This window comes from Diplotaxodon limnothrissa, linkage group LG14 (assembly GCF_057381915.1).
Source record: "Diplotaxodon limnothrissa isolate DT_005_m linkage group LG14, D_limnothrissa_male_GT1.1, whole genome shotgun sequence".
Lineage (NCBI taxonomy): Eukaryota > Metazoa > Chordata > Actinopteri > Cichliformes > Cichlidae > Diplotaxodon > Diplotaxodon limnothrissa.
In genome coordinates, this window is record NC_140609.1 from 19999984 (window position 1) to 20015235 (window position 15252).

General features: G+C 39.7%; 1 protein-coding gene across 2 annotated transcripts in view; it reads left to right on the forward strand.

The window, feature by feature from the left end:
• Nucleotides 1–800: 800 nt before the first annotated feature.
• gria4a (glutamate receptor, ionotropic, AMPA 4a) overlaps nucleotides 801–15252 on the forward strand; it is a 124674-nt gene continuing 110222 nt past the window's right edge. For both annotated transcript variants that reach the window (XM_085370741.1, XM_085370742.1), the window contains exons 1-2: nucleotides 801–894; nucleotides 5942–6100. In XM_085370741.1, the coding sequence (XP_085226867.1) occupies nucleotides 801–894; nucleotides 5942–6100 (253 nt within the window). The remainder of the gene's footprint in view (nucleotides 895–5941; nucleotides 6101–15252) is intronic.

A 15252-nucleotide genomic window follows, 5' to 3' on the forward strand; every position in this document is an offset into this window, starting at 1 on the left:
CACAGGTTGGACAAACATATTCCGCTCTAACAGCGGAGTGGAGCGCTGCGTGAGGATGGATTGGGTTCGTAATGTAATTAGTTATTCACCAGCGCGCGTTCTCTGACACTCTTTCTCACTTTGGACTTAAACCCCACCAACAACAACGCCACCCCCAAAAACCCAACAGTATATATGTTAAACTTCGCATTTTCAAATTAATCACTTTGATTTTCTGACTTTATGCCCCGCGCACCCCTTTTGTGAATCATTCATTGACAGATTAAACATGAGTTCTGTTGTTTTGTTTTTCTCTCCACTTTAACCCGTCCAGAATTTACCATTTGGGTTCAAGCAAACCTAAAGACGTCGGAGAAGGAGGGTGGAAGATGTAGAAGGAGATGGAGAAACAGTCCGTCTAACCCTGGGTGAGTGAGTGAGCGAGTGAGAGACAGAGCAGGGGCGGACGAGCTGAAGAGAGAGAGAGACTGGGCGCGCATGTCCAGTTCTTCCATGCAGGCTGTTCTCCCTGCTCGCCAATCATTCTACGAGTTTCCCCTCACTCTTTCTCTCTCCCTGTGTTCACATGTGCACCGGACCCACAGCTTTCTTCTGAGCGGACACTGCAGGGAAAGAACCGACCGAAACCACCATGGAATAGGAATACGACCCGGGAAACGGGGGAAAATAAAACCTCTCTTATCTTCTTCTCTCTTTTTTCCCCGTCTCTTTTTTTCTAGCGCCTTTTTCTGTCTTTTCGCATCTTCCCCATCTCCCTCGATGTCTCTCAACAGTTTCTGAAGGGATTGAATTAAAGAAAAATGAGGATTATAATTTTTTCTTGGCACTTTCTCGGGGTGTATTCCGCCCTTTGGGGGCTGGCGACAGGGGCTTTCCCCAGCTCAGTGCAGATAGGTGAGTTGGAGGATTACTGATTTTACGCACGGACACTCAGATCTGACACACTACGCGGAATTTTGGTGGATTTTTAGCGGACAGCAGTCACCATGAAAAAAAGGTGCACCAGGACCCAGCAAACCATAAGATTCTGTAAAACACGAGAAATCCACTTAAGAATGAAGGAACAGAAGAACATATAACTATAGGAACATTCCCTCTGTGGTGCATCTTTTCTTACTTTTATTATTATTTTTCTAATCCAAGATATTTTAGTGCTGGTTTGGTTGTGACTCATATGGTTTATAAATGCACACAAACGCTTTCACTCTGTCTGTCCTTCTAATGTATTTGCGTGTATTTTACACGCTGTTCGGGGCTCATGAATGTTTCAGCGAGCTTTGTTCCCTTCTAGTCTTCTTCAGTGTTTAGACACTGCAGTATTCTCTCTCTCTCTCTCTCTCTCTCTCACACACACACACACACACACACACACACACACACACACACACACACACACACACACACACACACACACACATACACACACACACACTCTTTCTCTCTCTCTCTCGCTGTCTGCCCTTTTCCAGTTACCCCGTGTCAGTGCGGGATGAGCCTGTATTTCAAGCCATCTAATAGATCTGAGATGAAGTTAACTGCATCTGAATCATGGGTTTACTCATATGAACCACCACACATGCTCAGAATCTCTTCCTCCCCTTCTTTGCTTCACGCACAAACATACACACATCCAGCCAGGCATGTGTGTGATAATGAATGCACTGCATCACTCCTTGTGGGGGGCAGCTGGGAGGTCCTATAATGAGATTCGCCTCCTTGACTCTGTCTCTCTACAGCTGCCAATAAACTTAATGCGCTAAATATTTCCTGATTTTATACACACAGGTACACGCATACACACATACACACATTTGCACTGATATTCAAGCATGGATGTGCACACATACACTGTCCACATACAGTTAGAGTAATGCACACCTGGTGTATTCTGCGCATTTGAGTAGTTACAAATGTCAAGCACGCATCTAAACATTCAACAACACATGCTCACAGTGAACATGCTTGCATACGTCTACATGCTGCATGAAGCATGCACGATCATGCTAAAGCACACACATGCAGTCTTTTCTTCCCTCCTTCTGGCCAGCCTCCTTAAAACACTCCAATATACATACATGATCATCCACTTGGCTCTCGGGCTGACTTGAGAAGTCATTTGCATATCTCTGCATTGCACACAAGTGTAATGCCATTGGATGCACAGACAATTTTTTTTTACATACGTGTGTTTGAAAAAGAGAGTGTGAGACAAAGAAGAATAAAGATGCGAATATGTAGAAAAAATTATTTGACAAACTACTGCAATGACGTCCTCATCTAGTTTCAGTACGTGTTAAGTGTGTTTGTATGTGTGTGCGTGTGTGTGTGTTCTCTCAGAGGATATTTTACCCTAAAACTAAAATATATTTTCATTTTTGAACAAGCCACTTGGAATTTCTAATCATAAGCCATACAACAATTCAGTTTTGGATGAAATTGTAATGTTTGCACAAAATTATTTCTTGTGAAATTTGCGCAGTTCCCACACATGCTCCAGCTGTAAGGTCTTCTCTGTGTATGTGTACAGACGTGTGTCTTGATATTTGGAGATGATTTCTCTGGGCTTTGTAGAAGAAACACTAGAAATCAGAGTGAAGCTGATGTATTAAAGGGACACATGCAGCCACATGGATAAGTGACATGTTATGTTGTGATAATTGCTTTGTTCAATATGCTCTGCCTCCCAACTCCTCCCCTGTCATTCCTTTCTCAACCCCTCTTCTCCTCTCTCTCTCGCAAAGCAATGTCAAGGCTTCACAGTCTGCTCATGTAATCCAATTCAGTTGACTTGAGCCTGACTCGGTTGAAACTAATTCACGTTGGTTTTCCTCAAGTCGTAATGTTAGGCAGAATTAATTTATGTGATTATCTTAACGTCAATGTCAATCTTTATTTCAATAGAACAAAGCAACAAGGATGACCTAGTGCTTTACAAAACAAACAAGATAAAATCTTAGCTCAGTAAAATAAGCACAACAAAACAAAACATAAAAACAAATAAATACAATTAAATGTGACTAAAAACAAACCAAAAAAGACACCACAACATAAAAAAGACATTAATGGGACTCAAGAGTAACAGGAAGTCCAACTGAACTGGAATTAAACGGCAAAATAGAAAAAGGGAGTTTTAAGATGGGATTTAAAAGACTGTATAGACTGCAGTACAAATATCAAGTGGCAGGTTTTTCCACTAGAGGCTGCAACTGCAAAAGCCCGATCCCCTCTATGCTTAAATTAAGACCTCGGCTGCACTAAGAGCATCAGGAAAGATGATCTCCGTGCTCTTTTTGGGGTTATATAAGTTGAGCAGCTTGGTTAAACAGCTGTGTGCTATACCATTTAAAATTTGAGCAAATTTAAATAAAATGTTCAAATCAATCCAAAAAACGGACAGGTAAACGGACAGCGTGTAAATCTGTTAAAACTCCAATGATGCGCTCATGCCTTCTAATACCTGTTAAAATCGCAAGATTTGCAAGATAAATTGCAAGATCCTGATCCTGAGCACTTATAGCTAAACAACAAACCGCCTGGACTTATAGATGCCCTACAAGGGACTACTTGCCAGTAAGCGCTACAGGTGTGTTTTTTTAGTTATGACACTAAATAAATGATTTATCCAAGTACTTGCTAAGTATTTTAAAGATACAAGAAAGTGACTGACTGCGAGTTGCTTTCATACGTACAATTTTAATATGTACCTAACACAAGCCATGACTGTTAACAGCACTGACTGCTCGATAGCTCTAAAAGCTCCTTTAGGTTGTGGCTTAATTTTATTGTCTTCTGACTGCCGAGTACATTTGTGATTGACGTTTAAAACAGTTTACAACACAACATTCCAGATGGTTCAGTCAAACAGACCATTTCGCTCACTGGTTTTCTCTCTTCTTTGGTGGTTGGAGGTTCATTGCTGCCATCCATCTGTTGGAGTGAATCAGGTGAAAAATCCATTTTTTTCAGTGTTTTAGCTGATATAATTTTGCTATGTTATGTTATCTTAACACAGCTTAGGCTGCTGATGTGTAGTTTACAAGGGGTTATTCTTTGCATATGAGGTGATATGAAAAAAAACTCTAAACATTTTCATATCACTCTTTGCAGTCCTGTGAAAAACTAAGTACACCCTTAATGTTTCCACAGGAATTAGGAAGGTAAGTAGATGCCAGATGCTGCCAGATATTTGATCACCTCATCATGAGCAAGTTTAAGCACCTCTAGAAAAAGAGACCTTTTGCCAGTTTATAATTTTGAAGCATTCGGGTATTACTTGGCAAAATACCACAAAGATTGGACCTCCCAGTGAATTTGCACCATGGTTAGACTGCGTAATGGAAAAGTTCATGAAAAGATTGAATAAGTATGTCCTGAATGGGTTTTCTGCAGAAAGCCTCTTCAAAATAGAACATGGCAGCATTGCTTAGGTTTGCAAAGCTGAACCTGAACAAATGACAAGACTTTTTGAACAATGAGCTTGTTTTTCAGCCACAGTGGTCCTTAAATTCTGCTGTACACCAAAGTGTTCTAGAGTCAAATGGGAGGTCATCTGTTCGACAGCTAAACCTTAGCTAATATTGAGTCACGCAGCAGGACGATGACTATCCCAAGCATAGCAATAACCTACAACAGAACGGCTGAAAAAGAAAAGACTCAAGCTGTCAGCATGACACAGTCAAATTTCAGCGCTCACACTGACTGAAATGCTGAGATGAACATTAACAGAACTGTGCATGAACAAACCTCAATGAATTTTAGTAACGCAAAGAAGAGTTGGCCAAAATATCTCTATCATGATGTGAGAGACTGATGAAGTTATAATAAAGTTATTTTTGAAGTGAAGTTTTTGCTTCTAAAGGTGCTGAATCATGGGGTGTACTTAGTTTTTCACTAGACTGCAGTGAAAAACTTCATGTCTCCCTACGCTCCTCTTTTTAGTGGGTGGGTCACTCTCAGAGCTTTTCAAACATTGTCTCACCCACTTATTTAATTCATATTTTGTTCCATTTATATCTCACTGAAGGCAAATACCTAGCATATCTATAACATTTTTGATCTCTTCTGTTGATTTTAGAAGTTACTGGTGTTATATTACAGGTAGCATATTTTTTCAAGGTTAAAGAACAGAATCTTTTCCATTGAGAATGTATGGAAAAGATTACATGACCTTTAACAGCTTTTCCCCCATTTTTTTCTTTCTTTCCTTTCTAGTACAGGTAGTAACCTGTCAGTCCCATCTATCTCTCTAGTTCTTTTCCTACATATCTGTATAAGTTTTATCTTCTTGTTAATTTGGCCTTTTTTCCTGTTTTATGCAATACAGCTACCTTTTCTGTTTCTTCCTACCTCTTCTTCTCATTCTCTTTCACTGAACTGCATGAGGGGAAGCTCTCATTTAAAAAAAAAAAAACGACTTTTAACGCTTGCTCTCTGTTACTCTGTGTTTTTTCATGGCATATTCTCCTCCTTTATTTGGCTGACCCTTTTTGATCTGTTTTCTTTTAAGTCCTCTCAGACTCATTATCTCTTTGATGGCTTTCCCGACAGCTTAGTCGTTTCTCTTTTCTTCTCCTTTCCTCTCCATCTCTCTGTCTTTCTCAGATTTCATCAATGCAGTCTGCAGTGTGAGCCTCCATAAATGTGTTGGTATTCATGTTTGTGCGTGAGACAGAGAGCGAGAATGTGCTAAAAGACAAATTACCTTTTATAACAAAGCTAATGAAGATCTTGGCTATCTCCTCACTTCTCCCCTCCTCTGTTTTTCTCTGCCCTCCCCATTTATCTTTCGTTCCCCTCATTACTCTTCTACCTGTCACTCTCCGTCTTTCGCGACTTTTCCCACCCGACCCCTCTCCGCCTCACAATAACTCACTTCCTTTCTTTTGAACCATGTTTCTTACCTTCTTGGCCTCTCTTCTTCTCTCTTTGTCCCTCTTTCTAGGTGGATTGTTCATTAGGAATACTGATCAGGAGTATACAGCTTTTCGACTAGCTATCTTCCTTCACAACACCAGCCCTAATGCTACGGAAGCTCCCTTTAACCTGGTTCCACATGTGGACAACATAGAGACTGCCAACAGCTTTGCAGTCACCAATGCATGTAAGTACTTAACTATGTAGCTGGTTAAACAACAAATGCGTACAGTATGCCTCTCTCTCCATGCCTTTTGCTCCCTTTAGCTAATCTGTCATTACCATTTTAGATAAATATTTGTTTTATTTTCTACCTGAAGTTGTTCAAAGGATCAAACTGTAACCGTATTTTAAACGCACAGTATCATATCTTGCTTCGAGCGGTCTTTTTCTTCAAATTGATGTTTTAAAGTGCTGATTTTAGACACTGTACAAGACAATGAAACAGTGATAAATGCTAAAGTCGTTGCTGTGTGGCATTTTGAAGCACTGTCAAGTGGTTAATTCTGTTGGCAGTTGTTACCCAGACTGATTTATTTCATTCTCTTCTATTCACATCATCACTCCCATCTGTAAAAGGATAACATAACCCATCACAAATTATTGCAGGCTGTTACAAGTATAAAATTAGTCTGGGAACTGTTGCAGACAGTGTTTAATATGGGTCCTTTGTGTTCAGAACAGAGGGGAACAGTTGGTGCTTGTGTCCTCTCTGATCTTTTGAAAGATGACAGCTAATCTTTCACCATCCCTGTCTGTTCATGAGGGGATGACATCTAATCCTTCAAACTCCCTGTCGACCTGGAAGCCTACGAGAGAGATTTTACGATGGTAGTGTTAACAAGGCTATATGGGCAGCTGGTTGGCGATATGTCAGAACTGCTGCACATGCTGCAGGTTTCTCTGGGTTTTTCATAGAGGAGCCCCAACTGTGGAATACCGATTTTTGCCAGAAGCTATTTTCTTTCCAAGAATTGTAAGTGACAACATATGGACACAAAATTTAATTCCACTCAATGCAATATAATATTTGCATAATGAAAGCATTTAAGTGACAGTATAAATAAAGTGCTCTGCCATTGGAAAGAGATACCAAAAATGAGCTTTTGAGTTTACCTGACCAATCTTACCTTACCAAACAAAATAAGATGGAACAGATTTATTTAAAAAAAATCACATGTCAGGTACTTACATCATTTTACAGTATGTTTAAAACTTCACTAGATTACAGGACATCCACCCTTTTCTCTTTTTCACTCAGCTCCATTATTTTTTTCTTAACTGCTTTGATCCTTTGCTCATACCGAGGCTGCTGGCTTGCGGCTCTAAGCTCTGGATAGCGTTAGCTTTAACACATTTTTCTTTGTTGGCTATTTTTATTTATTTATTTATTTTACATATTTGCACATCTACATGTGTAAGATCATCAAAAACATTTTAATATTACACAAAATTAAACAAAATAAAATGATAACTGGTTGCGCCACCCTTGGCAACAATGACTGCAATCAAGTGTTTATGATAAATGGTAATGAGTCTTTCACATTGCTGGGGAGGAAATCTTTACAGAGAAATCCAGCCACTGATGATAACCTCTGTATGAGGTTTGGATTTAAGAAACTGGATTTAAGTCTGGACTTTGACTAGGCTACTTCAAAACCTTAATTTTCTTTGTGAGTCACTCAGAGGAGGACTTACCTTTCAGATCATTGTTGTACTGTGTAACCCAAGTCTGCTTGAGGGGGTTCCATTCATGGTTCCATCAATTACGACAAGTCGTCCACTTCCTGAAGCAGCAAAGGTCAAAAGTCAGTATTAAAGTATGGTCATCTTTGAAATCGCCAAGAGAAGAATGGTAAACTGATATTTCAGTGGCCATTTACCACCTTAGACTGTTTTTTAACCCATTTTTTCACCCATTCTTGATTGCTATCAAATGTGTTAGGTTTTTCCGCTTAAAACCCTTAACACGTTTGAGCAGCAATCAAGACTGGGTTGAATTTATACTAATCAACTAATGTTGTTTCCCACAAAGTTCAGAACTGTTTGTTATAACTGCTTCTTTAGTCTGATTTGTGTCACATCGCCAGTTTGACCAACAGTTTAGGGAATGTTAGATCAATGTGATTCTTGTTCTTGTTTTCAACTCATATGACTGAGAGATGTCCTTGTGTATTTTGTATGATAGTCATTTAGTTATTTGTTTTCTAGAAGCCCCAGTTTAAGTCAGTTGTGTGCCTGCGCTTGTTTACAAGTCTTTGTGATTGCATGTTTGAGTGCAGTGTCTTTTATGCCAGTGTTTGAGAGGGGATAAAGCTTCACTGATACTCTCGGTGAGCTGAATCTAGACATTGGGTGAGTTTGATAAAGCAGAAAAGTGAAAGCTTTAAGAAGAAAGAATTTATTTATCATTTATCCAACTGTTCGCAAAATATGTGTTTTTCCTCTCAAGGGCATCATCATATCACGTTCCCTCGTTAACTCAGTTCTAAAGTCCATCCATCCTATTTTAGGGAAATTCTCAAGAGACTGTGTTGCACCGTTTTACCTCCTTATCTCATTAAGCTTTAACAAATCGACCACCAGGGTTATTAACTAGGTGCTGTGTACGAAATCAATACAGTATTTTACAACAATGCACCGCTTGTCTTCACAATATTATATCAATTTGTTTTCCAGGAACAAATAAATGGTTCAGAATCTGAAATGTTTAAAGCATCACCTGACAATAGTTTTATGTTTGTTACGTGAGTAAAATTAATTTCGAGATGCCATACCCTCCACCCAAAAGGGAATTGCTAAAATTTAACTGAAGTAAAATTCTAGTTATATTTAATCATAAATCAAAAGTGTACAATGTAATTTCCAAGTTTGTTTCTACACACTGCACCACAGAGCCACATAAATTAATAGATTAGTTAATACAGCTACAGTCACTGGAAAATTGATAGTCTACAACCTCCCACCCTTAGATTCCTTCACACACTGCATCTGTTCCAGTCCATTGTTAAGCTGAGCGAGTGAGTGGAATGGTGCACAATGAATAAACATCAGGTTGATGCTTTCTTATAAAGTAAGGGGAGGAGTATGAAGGTGCCATCAATCAGCCTGACTGACTTGTGACCATCAGAAACCCTGTTGTGCCATAAAAAAGTGGAGATTTGGGACTAAATATTTCAATGTAAGCGCTGCATTTTTTCCCAATGAAGAGATATAGAGATATAGATATAGATAGTTAATGTATGTTAAATGATATTCTCAGAGAGGGTGGATAATTTTTTTCTCAGATATCTCACAGAGTGTCTAGTGTCTTTCTGTGTTTGCATGTTCTCCCTGTGCCTACATTTGTTCTCTCTGAATACTTGTCACACCTCTGCTATCCAAAGGCTAAAGAAGCATTCACTCTTAATCGAAAATATCAAATTCCTTGTGATAACTGAAAATTCAGGGAATCTCCAAAATCATTCGGTTTCAGTCTTTGGATTCTGTTGATGCAGTTCAGGAATTCACATTCATGAACCATCATCAAGAAGCCACACTTTTGTGCTGACTGACCCGTTTCTTCCTTGCTCTTAACACAACCGCTCAAGTTTATTTTCAGTGAATCATATGTGTACCGTTCTCTTACAAGTGTGCAAACAAACACACACATACACGCACAGGTGTTGGCAAGAGGAGGCTCTTCTATGCAAACCATGGGCTCTTCCCCTCTCTCTCTTGCTCTCTCCACAGGCTACGCGTAACAAGCAGAGCCACTTCTTTCTCTCTGCATCTTTTTTCTCTCTCTCCCTTTCTTGCCCACTCTTTTCACTTTTGTTCCATCCCTCCCTCTCACCTTCGCCGGTTTCCACTTCTCCCTCTTTTCCCTCCTTGTCTTTCCATCTCCTCAGACTCTTCCTCTTCATTGCGTTTTACTGCGCCTATCCTCTGCACAGGCGTGGCGAATGGATCACTAAATTAATCCTTGACTCTTGCTCCGGGTGGTGAGCAACACTCCGAATTTGAATAGCGAATACTGCCTCTGACCTTGGCTAGTTCCTCTCTATTCTAGCATTCAGAAAGTGTGAATGGATCATGAAAATCCTCGGTCCCCATCGCTTCTCCTGGTCACCCAGGAGTACAAACCATTTTCTCATAGCAGTGTCACACATCCGTATATCCTCATCTGCCATCAATCTTTGTATTTCTGTCTATATCAGCACATATATCTGTGTAGGATGTGACTCTGTGTCTTACTTTGTTAAAGCTGTGTGTATTGATGTTTGTATTAATGTGTCCCAGTAGAGAACCACACTACTCCACTGGGCGAAGAGCTCCATCTCTTTTCAAGGGTTTGATCATGCTAATCCATGTGCTTGATTTGTGTACGTGTGCGTCTACAAACCTTTGCACCACTAAGGTGCGTGATCGTGTGTGTGCTGTGAAAACCAAAACAATCCACTGAGACAGAGTGCGATGAAGATAGTCAGAAAGTGATAAGGTGCATTAGAGGCAGAGACGGAAGAAATTGAGAGGAAACGATTTGTAACAATAGGTGGTTATGCTTTGTTTGTGGCGTCAAAGCTTAAAAACATAATGATGAGTGTTTGGGTGTAAGTGAGATTCTATTCTATTCTATTGCTTTCTATTCTATTCATTACTGCACAGCTGTAAAGATGATTAGGCAGGATGTGCAGTTCTGTGTGGTGTGGTTGGTTGATTATCGCTGCGATGCATGACCTCATTTGCCACCTTAAGTTAATATAGATTGTCCCTATAGTCAGTTATTCACAAATCAATAACTGACTGCCACAGATTGCGTTTACATGCTGGCTGCACATGATTATCTCTGCAGCCTGCCTGAGTCAAACTGTTGGAGTCAGACTCTCCTTGATGTGTCCGTCTTGCTTTGTTCCTAAATTAATCAGCTCAGAGATGTGGTGACAATTAGTCTTCTCAATTAAGAGTTTTCCACCTATGCATCACACAAAAAAAACAGCCTTCACACATCTAATAAGTATATGGACACAGTCTCGTATATAGATAATGATAAAATATCATAAACTGCTTACACTTCACATTTGTTCAATCTTAGCTCTGTTGCTAGTTGTGCTTCCCACTTTTAGAATAAATGACACAGTGTAACAAAACATTACTGATACACTGAACTCATTGGGTGTTTGCATCACCGTGGATATGGATAACCAGCAGTGTGCAGTGACAAGCAAAACAGTAGACCTACAGATGGGTAACAAATTAAAGTAAAAACCCAACATGAAGGGCCTCAGTCAGATGGAAGCTTCAAAGTGCAGTGACATTGGTTCACTGAGCTTCTGGACCGTTGATGGAGTGATAAAACACCAATCTTCCAAAGTATGTTGTCTTATTTTGAATTTTGATGACGTGGTGGAGTGGGCTGTCTAATAAGTCAATAGAAAACTCTCAGCTTTTCAGCTGGTTCGGCATTGGGTGACTTTGAAAGCTGTAGCACATGATTTACATCATCTTTATACTCATCAAACTGTTCAGTGACCCTTTGTACCTTATCAGCTTGGGCACTCCTGCTCTAGAAGAGACAATTCCCATCGAATGCGTCGAATGTGACCCATCCCCATAGGGGTATGAGTGGATCTAGATTTGGCTGGTGTGGGCAGTATGGTCTGGATTTTTACTGCTTGTTTGGTACAAGATGTTATTTTCTGATTGTCAAAGATTTTCCCTGAAAAAAAAAGTGTTGAAAAAAGAGTTGTCGCCTTTTCAGTACTAGATTTCTTGCAAAACCTTCTCTGTTGCAAACCTTCTGCTCGGCACAGTTCCTGCTCTGTATGAATAAATAAACAGAAATACCGCAGTTGTAGATTACAGAAGTCTTCCACTTAAAAAAACACGATGTTGCCTGCATGTAACTTTTTTGCAGGGGGAATATTTCATGTCAAAGTAAATGAAAGAATAGGATGCTATGAATGCAAATCTGTCATAGAAATGTACAGGTGAACAGGCAACAGCAAGTGACGGGTAGCTTTAAAATGATTGCGAGTGTGCCAGGGTTCCAGTTAGCTCAGGTTGGCTGATATCATTTCTGTCAACAGCTCTTAGCGCTGCTGTTTTTAAGGGGCTTGTTTCCAACGTGTTTCTGGAAACACGCCCGATCCTTTCTTATTGACAAGAAAATGACTGATACGCTGCACCAATTTAGGTAGTGATTGAAATGGTGTTGATGCACGGACGACAATGAGCTCTGTGTGTGCACACATGTAGCCACACACTTCAAAAGAGTTCATCAGTGTTTAAATTTTCTCTGCATATCCAGGCTTGGAGCTTTGATTAAATAGATTCCTGGAACAGATGGCTACAACTCAACACCACCCACTCTCACACACACATAAATACAAATTTTTACACAGTCTTCTTGACACACATTGATTTTGCCAACCTTTCCACTCGTATACAGCATTACTCTGTGCCTTTACCTCACTCAATTCCTTCATTAAAAGGCTCTGTCATCTTGTAGATGATTTGAGTGGCTCAGTAATGGCACTGTACGATCTTTTTTATTTGTGATGTTTTGCATGGTTATATGTCTTCATAATGACCACACTGGAGGAAGTACACTGAAATTATATCTAAAACGCCCTGGAAAAGCAAGGAGATTGAATTTGCAACAAACCTACATTTATTCATGTTACTTGTCATGAATTATTCTAATTGTGCTGACATTCCACATCCCCAAAATGCCAGGAGTCATCCTGGATGTCTTTAGTGATATAGACTGGGTATTGTATTTGGAAAAAAAAGGATGCCACATTATTGATATGAAATGAAAATTATTAACCTACATGGGGCTCAATTCAAATACAAAAATCAAAGTGAAAATATTATGCAGGAAGTTTGTCCATTTCGCTCAAATTTCATTGCAGCGATTCATTTTAATCATACAAAATTGTACAATACGGCCACCACATGCTTGTATGTATGCCTGGCAATTTAAGGACATACTCCTAATGAGACGACAAATGGTGATCTCCCAAATCTGGACCAGGGAAGCCCTGCGCTTCTGGATAGTCTGAGGTGAAACCTGGTAGTATCAGATGACACCTACAGTAATGGCAGTCAGGATGACATTGCCTAGCCTGTAGAGGTCTGTGTGTCCATCCTGGAGGAGTTGGGTTAGGGTTAGTTAGGGTTAACAACCCCCTCTGTCATTTAACCAACCAGATCAATATCCCACACATTTAATTGGCTTGATACTACTCTCTGTTTAAAAAGCGTCCCTTTAATTTGGTGAGCCATGTACATTTGAAATGTTTTATGTGTTCCTATTTTGTCCTGCGTTAATATTAGTTTTTGTTCCTAGAATTGTGATGATACATTAATGAAGCTTTCAAGATCATGTTCTTATGAACTGCTGGACCAGTTTCACATACCACACAGTTCAGGGTGTTTCCTTTGAATGTTCTCTCTGAGACACTACAAGACCTTAACATTAGAATCAGCATTGGCTGTCTCAACCCTGGAGGAGGAATGCATAGCCTGGTGTTGTTCCAAATCTAACACAGTGCCTTTTGACTTTGAAATGAAGTCTTCTGCTTCCAGAAGGTTGAGCTTTAGCTGAAGATCCTAATCCTTCACAAACAGTTTGAGTCCATTTGAAAGAGATACTAGTGTTTGCACACAAGTTTGATGCTGAGGTGAAATTGTAGAGTGCAAAGTACAAACTTCTCTGAGTGCACCTGACTTGGACCAACCAATGTAATTACATATTGAATGTAATTGCTGATTGAAAAACACTGGTTTTCAATTATCATGTTTACACAAATCCTCTTAAATTTTGCTCAACATCAGTATCGATGAGTTTACTAAAAGCTGCTGTGACTCAAAAAGAAAAAAAATGAAATGAACGGATATTTGATATAAATCACGGCTGTAACACAGTGTGTTATAATCACTATGTGTATCAGTGATGATGCGATCTAAACAGACTACGTTTCACTCAGTTGACCTTTGAGCAGTCAGCTGTGCACGGAGCACAGCGAGGTCAAAAAATTTTGGCGCTCAATAGTGTGAGCAGCTGTGGTGTTCACTGTTGCAAGTTGATGTGCCCGATACACTGACATAAAACAGGAGGAGTTCAGTGAGCATTCAGTGTGTTTTAAGTCAAATTATAAATGAATTTCAGTAAGAAGAGATTGTTTGCAAAAGAGAAAAAAGTGAAAGTAAAAAAGCATTTTTGGCAGATAGACTCCAATGAATCATTAAGGTAAATCCCAGATGAAGATAGTTTGACTGCGCCCCAGGGTGCCTAGAGACTAGACATAAGTGGGAGGCTGAGGGAGACTTTGAGTGCAACACCCTGGAAAACCGAGATGAGGTGGTGGGAGGCACGATAGACAGCTTTAATAGGAAGAGTGACAGGTCAGAACGATTTTAAAGAACAACGGCTAAGGGCTTGGAGAATGTGGATACATAGATCACTGGACAAGAGCGGTGACGCTGAAAGGTTGAATGTGATAAAATTGATGGTTTGGGAAAATGTAAGTAATGAATAAAACTACAGGGAATCCAAACTGAACATGAACATGAGAGTCAGCTCTCCCTCACAGTGCATTAAAAACAGTTTTGTAGCGTGGAGACTGCATGTCATAACTGTGTATTAGTGAATCGCACTTACTTTAAAGTTATTCATTGATGTATTTTAGTGCATTTAGGCTTCACATGAGCAACAAACAATTGAAAAATTTAAAAAATAAAAGTTACTGCCCATGTTAACATTTGTGATTCAGTGTTTTCAGTCATTGAAAATGCGCTCACGTACAGTGTGGATATAAATCTCATTTATTTCATTTTGACTTCTCTTGACCGCTAGGTTCACATGCACATGACCATCTGTGGTTGGCTATCTTACCACAGTATTGACTTTCATATTTTCCCCCCATTTCTTTTTTGTAAAATAACCACTGATGGTCAACTGCTGAACAGCCGCCTATGTGTAGGGTGCGGGGCTCCTGTGGATCACTGTAAGTGCTCCCTGAAGAATTGCTCGGTTGCTTTGTTTTACTACAGCCTCTTCAGTGATTACCAAAATGTAAGCAATATTATTAAATCACGCAGTATGTTGCAATGATTCAGCGCACTGCCTCAGATAATCTGATTTTATTTTGTGGTACAATAAAACATGCACTCTCAGTGTATTTCAATTCTTTCATTAAAAAGTCCACTGTTAGGAAGACCTGGCATCTTCCCAGTGAGAGGATTTCTAATGGCAGTAGATTCTGTCTCCTTCAGAGATAGTTAAGGCTGTGACGGACGGGATGTTTGGAGTATTTTTTTCATTTAAAATGTTTCAAAAAAGAATCGGGAGTG